Source organism: Cucurbita maxima, unplaced genomic scaffold (assembly GCF_002738345.1).
Source record: "Cucurbita maxima cultivar Rimu unplaced genomic scaffold, Cmax_1.0 Cma_Scf00058, whole genome shotgun sequence".
NCBI lineage: Eukaryota > Viridiplantae > Streptophyta > Magnoliopsida > Cucurbitales > Cucurbitaceae > Cucurbita > Cucurbita maxima.
The window spans coordinates 410,344-418,177 of NW_019272074.1; the positions used below are offsets into that span (position 1 = coordinate 410,344).

The window sequence follows — 7,834 nt, forward strand, 5'->3', positions numbered from 1 at the left end:
AAAAAAAAAAAAAAAAAAAAAAAAAAAAAAAAAAAAAAAAAAAAAAAAAAAAAAAAAAAAAAAAAAAAAAATCCTCGATTGACCACGAGACTGAGTTAGTGTCCAAATCAACTATTCCATAAGAAAATTTGACCGTGAGCAATAATAAAGTGAAGTTGAGGATCCTAACATTTCAATTATGACACTGTGACCTATTATAGGTACTCGACGACAGTGCCAAATAGGAGTATAAGGAACCTAGTTCCAATCAATGTACCCAACTCACCCGTGGTCAGCTTAACATCACATTGAACTCGATATTAACTTAAGAATCAAAATATGTGAGATAAAACATCGTTCAAAGTTGATGCATAACCATGGGTGTTGCCAATCAAATTAACTTAATTATTAAATAATAATAATAAAAGAAGAAACAAACGAAAGGTGTGCATCCCATTTTTAGGCTTTACGTAATAAGCTTTATTAGACACTTTTTTGAATATTAAGGCCAAATAAAAATAAAATTAAAGATTTAAACATATTTTCTAAAAGTTAAAAGGGTAAAGTTGTAATTAAAAAAAAAGTAGTTAGAAGCAAATCATAAACCCTAAAATAAAATCAGGTTTGTAAATAAAACGTGTAAAGGAGAACACTTAGGTCTGTAAATAGTGATTCCGTTGTAGTTAGACTGAGACTGACCAACACTTGGGTCTGTAAATAAAATTCAAGGCTTAAAGGTGTAAAGGGCACTTTAGTCGAGAGGTGGCTCGTTTCAAATGCATGCCCATTTGGATTACCTAATTATAATCGGTTCAAATTCTTTTGATCTTGTTCGAAAGAAAAATTTAGAATCTAAGGTTAGTTCTCCTATGAATACATTATTATTATTATGACTTAGATAGGTCATAATGAGTTAAGGTAAAATATTTGTAATACTCTTTTCATCATTTCGTATTTAGACATTAAAATATATATGACAATCATCACACTAATATACGATAAGTCATGTCACTCTAAAGAAATATCTAAATTAAAAATAGTACTGATTTTTTTCAACAAAAAATAATCTTAATTCTTTCTATAGTTGTGAAAACATAATTTACATAACACCTATGAAAATTATTATTTATTATTATTTTAATATGAAAATTATTATTTATTATTATTTTAATGTGGACAAAAGGAAATTTACTTTAAAATACTAAATTTAAATATTTTTTTTTTTTTTTGGGAAGTATAATAACTAAATTTAAGTGTATATATATATATATATTTAAGTATAAATAACTATATTATAATATTAAATTTTGAATTTTAAAAGTTAGGTTAACAATTATATTATATTTTTGCTTACAAAATATTATTAGATTTATTCGATGGTAGGTTTCTTTAATAGAAATTAATTATTGAAAAAAATTTTAAAAATATATAAAATGTAACGATCCTAAATTTTTTACTTAATATTAGCGTATACATATTATGAACATTAAATACGGAAATACTTTTATTTAAACTTCTTCATAAAACATAAATTTCATCCTAAAATAAACTTACGTATTCAAAAATATCTTTAAAATGACATAACAATAAACTAAATGAAATAAATAAACATTTAAATTAAAATTCATCTTAAAATACAACCATGAACTTTCCAGTTCGAAAATATCTTTAAAACGACGCAACAATAAACTAAATGAAACAAATAAACATTTAAATTAAAAACAACGTATTCCAGCCTAATTCTAAGAAAATAAATCAAACGTCGTCAGTGGGATGCCTTGCCTTTACCTGAAATAGAAATAGCACGTAGTTTGAGTATTTTAAGAAATACTCAATAAGTGACCCCAGTATTGGGATTAAATGCAAACACGTACAATTTCATGAATGAAAACTATCTTAACAGTTATTTTCCTAGGCAGCCATCCTAATAGGTAACTTGAATGTGTAATTAATTTCCCTACACAGTCCACATGTGCGAGTATGGACTCACAGTCAGTTCGCACACCTCTTGGGTCCCTTTCTGGTTATGCGAGTATTTTTTTGGGAGTTGTTGATGCCGGACACCCGTTAGGAGTAGTGACTGTCACGGCAACATTATTACAACATAATGATCGTTCTCTCACCTCGTAGCGTACACGTCCGTACTATCGTGAAAGATAAGGGGTATCCCCCAATGTATGAGCACACAATATTGCACGAGGTCTCAACATTTTTCCATTTTCATTATCATTTAATACAACCCCGCAAATGTCTTCCTTCATATCATATCATTTCTCATATCGTCTATCATATCATTTATCGTATTTTGCATGCGTATGTCGAGGTTGTATTTCATGCTAGTTCGTTCTTTTGCATGTCAATCATATCATTCATGTCAACCTATATCATATCCTAACCCTTATATATTTCAAACATAACAATTCATATCGTGAACATATCATATCGTAAATTATAACAATTACATAGTATATTCCAGACATGCCTTCAACCTAGATGAAGAAAATTTTCATTTCACAACGATCAAAATTAAAATAAGAGACAAAAGAATACGGGGACAGATCTAAACATGTATGATGACTATCTGAAACTAAATAAATATAAAAGAAATAAAGAAAGTCAACATATTTATACATAAATTGCTTCTCTATCTCAACGTGGTGCCCATTAAAACCCCAAAACAAAGCAGCAAAGAAGCTTCAATTATAAACCCCTAAGCTTTCATTTCAAACCCATACTTCCAAAATGAAAAGTCCCATTTCAAACCCCATTTTATTGCTTCTTCTTTCACTTCCAACACCCTTCCACTTAGCCTTCAGTTTGGACATAATCCAACGCTCCTGCAAATCGGCTGCAAAAACAGACCCATACGTCGATTACAAACTCTGCGTCCAAACCCTCAGAGCCAATCCCAATTCCAAAGCCGCAACGTTCAAGGAATTGGTTCTGATTTCGATAACCCAATCGAAGGCCAATGCCACAGAGATTGGGTCTGAGATTTCAGAGCTTCTGAAAGGCAGTGAGAGATGGGGGAAGGGGAAGTATTCGTTGGGGTGTTTGAAGGGCTGTTTGGAGATTTATTCAGAGGCTGTTTCCGGGTTGGAATTGGCTTTGGGAGCTGTGAAAATGGGGGATTATGAAACGGCGAATATCAAGGTGAGTGCGGCCATGGATGCGGCATTGAGCTGTGAAGATGGGTACAAGGAGAAAGATGGGGAGGTTTCTCCTTTGACGGAAATTAATTGTGGGTTCTTTCAGTTGAATGCTATTTCTCTTGCTTTTATCAATATGGCTCTATGATTCCATGGATGGTTTCTATGGAGGACAAGGAAGAGAAATTTCCTGTGTTTTGAGGGGGTTTCTAGCAAATTATGGTATTTTGTTTTGTTGGAGTGTTAAGAGTTTTTAATGTTATCTTCTTTCCTTATTTGGAGCAATAAATATTTGACATAAAAAAAAAGAATTTTAAAAAAGGTTGGAGCCATTCGATAACCCGGTAATTTTCTGTTTTTGTGGACTAATGGTTCATCCTTAGAAGCTTGCTTTCCTTAAAGAAAAAGAAGCTTCCTTCCCACTCAACGTTGTGGACAATTTTTTCGCAATTTAATGTTTAGAAGGTGTTCTATACAACGATGAAAGAGGATCGATTTTTCAATTGAATGAAGGGATTCCAACCTATACCAAAATGTTGAAGACATATGGCCTCAATAGGGAACTAGCCAAATAGATTAAAGTAGTTAGCTTGGGAAGTCGAGATCAGACCGGGGGCAAAGGTTGCCTCCCAAAAGAAGTCTAGTTTGAGGCCAATAAAACCGAGCTCAAGATAGAGTCGAAAAAGGAGAAGGAAAGATGGAAAGCTTCATCAGCTCGAAGCCCTAAAAAATGGAAAGTTCACTTTTTACCCAGATCCTTTCCTCATATCTAATGCAGAGAAAGCTCTGTTATTTGAAACTTTGAAAGCATAGTTACGCCTACTTTAAACAATGCCCCTCGTTTTCAATGAACTCCCACACTACAGCCACTACAGATCTCTATCTCAGAACAAGTTTAGGCTGCTCGATTACGTATTATTAATCAATAAAATGAAAATTTTGTCTAAGTCACTTCGTTTCTTTTTGTCCAAGTTTTTTCTCTTTTCGTCTAACTCACTTCCTTTTCTCTTTGTGAGTGTCGGAAATATCCCTACATTCATATATCCGAGATCCACATCTATGAATTGAAAGGTCCGAATGATCAACTCTCTAATCAGTTGTTAGAATCAATAGGTCTTCCGACCGTTCATTTGAAAAAATTGAGACCCTTCTAATTGGATGATCATGATACTCTCCAAAAATTGAAATTCTTAATCAATGGAGGAACAATATCACCATTTTTGTTCAATAAAGATATACTAAAGTGGATGATTGACTGATTCCATACAATAATTTAGAAAATCCTTTGATTACATGGATTTCTGTTCGAGTCACAAACCAAACAGACGCAACTTTTTTATTTTCTCCCTCTTTTTTTGGTGGGATTAGAAGGAAGAATTCAGCTTCAAACTAAGCAAATAAATGAAGGAAAAAAATCTGAGAATTATTTGAGGAAGGCGTACCTGATACAACAGGACAATCATTTGCCTCCACTTTCGAACAGAAAAGATATAACTGCAACTAGAATCTCTGTAGGATTTTCAATTGGAAAAATGAATGGCCAGTGCACATATACATTAGATGACAAAATTAGCCTCATAAAATCCCAAGCACAAAGTTGATCCATGTCAAAATTGGGCTGACTGCCCCTTGCCACATAGGAAGCAGGAGAATATATAGGTCATATCTGATACAATGGCATAGTTTCTGACTCAGATCAGCAACAGGGTTGTTGTCTCCATTGAGGTGAGGCTCCAAAACACAGCAGTGCAAGTCGTTGAGGATTTGAAATTGTACACAACGTCTTGCAGCCCCCACCCATCACAGATTGTTCATTTGAAGGATCAGAGTCTAATGCAGCTGGCTGGAAAGGATGAAGAGCATAATTTATCCAAACAAAAGAACCTTATACTTCAGCCGCTTGAAATGATTCATCATGCTCTTCCAATTCTTTGGCTTTGGAACCGAAACTGTCCAGGTTCGAGCCCAATATTCGATGATCAATAGTGTTCATCAGGGACGTCTGATCCATAGTTGCATTCCTCTTGTAATTCCATACAAGCATTGAAATGTAATCCTGGGGTGAGACAAGACCCTGTTCCGAAATGCATCTACGGTGCTCCTCGAGCGTTCTAGGATCTTCGAGCATTATAAACTCAAGTAGAGCCTTTTCATGATCAGGTCTCCAATTATTTGGTAACGGGGTGTAATCGGTCTCAGGGACAAGAGACATCCGGGTGAACTTAAGGCCATCGATCGACTCAGCAAGGCCCATCCTCAGAAGATTGTGGTACTCAGGCGATTGCCCTTTTTTCTCTTTCAATGGGCGGCTGAGATTCCGAGCCCCAATCTTGTAAACTTTCGCTCGTGAACGGAGTTTGTATTTCGCAGCATAAAGCTTTGCAAGCGAACCTCTTAGGATGTAAGAGCAAAAGTTTACCACTTTCCTCCTATTGTCTGCATATCTGTACCACTCAACAATGGTTAACAAAAACTTATTCATTTGTGAATTTGTGTGAGCTTGTGTGGCATGAAACATTCTAAAACAAGGCTGTGGATCAGGATCCCTATCACCCTTTAGAAAGTTCAGCCTCCTGAATTGCTTAATGCATTGTTTCAGGCTTGCCGTGACCGAAAGGAGAGTACCAACACCTTTCTCGCTAATGATCTTACCACCAGTAGCAGTATACCGAAGTGTTGGATACACGACTCTTCGACAAAGCACGTGATCTAGAAACATGATACCCTTGGTAATGTGTTCAATGGGAAGGCACTCATTGTCAAGCTTGAGCATATACTTCTGATCACAAAACTCAATCAATTGCTTTCTTAACGTTGCTGCATCAGCTCTAGGTCCTCGAATACCAATCAGAATATGACCTCCATACCGAACGTAGTCCATCTTCCGAGTCTTGTCTGGACCACTTGTCGGTACAAATTCTGGCCAAGATGTATTTCCTTGATCTGCTTCTCCTTCAGGACTATTCCATATGACATCACTCTTAGATGGAGAATAGAAGTCCTTGATCCTTCCCTCCATCCAGTGGTCCAATTCATCTAAACATATATTGGCCAGAAGAGGGCTAAGTATCCCACAGTGTCCCCATGAAGGATTCTTCACCGCCTCTTCAGGAGCGAAACCAAAAAATGTCTCCAACCAATATGGATCAGGCTTCGGCTCATCGTCAGCTAATACTCTCTTCTTCTGATACTTCCTTTTCTTCTTCTTCTTCTTTTCCCCTTCATCGATATTGCTCGTTATAACCGGTGTAACCAAAGCAGCTTTAACTAAATCAATCACCTTTTTATCTCTTATATCTCTCATCAAAGCATTTATCACCATCCCTACCTTCATGCCATCTAAAATTGTACTTAAATCACCTTTCACATACCATAAATAACCAGCAAAATGCCTCCTAATTACGCGCAGCACTGTATGTGCATTCCTCCCAGGCCTAAATGCATACGACTTGGGTGAAAACCGAGCTTCGTATATTGGTTCCAGAATCATAAACAGAACCTCTTGAACAATTTTATCTTGAAATGCAGCAGGCTGCGTTGTTGTCAAGATAGCCTTTATCTTCCTCTTTGACAACGATTCATAATCCGTCTTATCTTTTGGAGATTTTATGAAGAACTCCAATCTTGCTCCCCATTTGAACTTACTATCCAGAACTGCATTTCTAAGCGCCAGTAAATCTTCCAGTGCTGACCTTTGTATTGCATTTCGAGGCATGTAGGCGCCCATATCATCCGCACAAACTTTCTGGTACGCCAAAACCCATAATTCAAACCTCCGAAGATACGTGGTCAAATTGGAAATGATCCTATCCGGTTCCCGAAAATTCTCAATCCACATCTGGGAACAAACAGAGACTCCATCTTCCTTCATCAAGGTGGACGGATCATCAGGACCAGGCGTACGACGGTGCGCCGGAACAAATGAAAACACCCTACACACTGAAAATCCATGGAAACTAGGGTTCAGAGGATTCAGCTTGGAGAACAGAAGTCCATTGCTAGTTCCGACAACTCTGGAACTCAAAAAAATCCGACGAGCAAATATGGAAACGCCCCGATGCATCTAGTGTAGAACGCTAAGCTCGATCTTTTATATCATATCTCGGGAAGAATTTCACGAATCATCAATCCAAGAACTCGTATGAATCAATAAAGCATGGAAATTAACACAAACCCTAACTGAAGCAGTTCAAAGAAAGTGATTGAAATGCAACAAAAGTTTATTCAAGCCTGCGCTAACGGTATCAAACCCTGTGGCGGCGGTGGCTTCGACTGGAGAATGGTACCGTAGCGACGAAGAACCAAAACAACACGGCGAAGGAAAAACCCTTTCGCTTAAACCCTTCTGGTCGAAGTCGCCGTTTGTAATTTTGTATTTTGCAGCAATACCCTTCAACTCCGCTGTATTTATTATATTGCAATTTACAATTTTTGGTTTATTATTTATTGTTTATAATTAATTAATTATTAATTATTGATAATTAAATTATTAATTTTGCCCCTACTTCGTGAACTTATAAATTAAAATATGAAAAAAAAAAAGCCAAATCGGTTGTTTTTATAATGATATTAATTAACCATTTAATTTAATTTATACTTATTTATTATAATTTTATCTCTCATGTAAAATTTAAAATACATGAAAATATGTTAAAAACATGCTCGGTCATATACGCAAATAATCATATAGTTCATCAATCAAAATC

At 35.7% G+C, this 7,834-nt stretch overlaps 2 protein-coding genes across 2 annotated transcripts; one reads left to right on the plus strand and one right to left on the minus strand.

Moving 5' to 3' along the window:
• Positions 1 to 2,624: 2,624 nt before the first annotated feature.
• LOC111471816 (putative invertase inhibitor) lies at positions 2,625 to 3,948 on the plus strand. Its single transcript, XM_023117490.1, has one exon. It carries the CDS (start codon positions 2,722 to 2,724, stop codon positions 3,274 to 3,276), a length of 555 nt encoding a protein of 184 aa, XP_022973258.1. The 5' UTR covers positions 2,625 to 2,721; the 3' UTR covers positions 3,277 to 3,948.
• A 519-nt stretch (positions 3,949 to 4,467) lies between these two features.
• On the minus strand, positions 4,468 to 7,491 carry LOC111471814 (nuclear intron maturase 2, mitochondrial). The gene has a single exon (XM_023117489.1). It carries the CDS (start codon positions 7,189 to 7,191, stop codon positions 5,014 to 5,016), a length of 2,178 nt encoding a protein of 725 aa, XP_022973257.1. The 5' UTR covers positions 7,192 to 7,491; the 3' UTR covers positions 4,468 to 5,013.
• Positions 7,492 to 7,834: the final 343 nt, after the last annotated feature.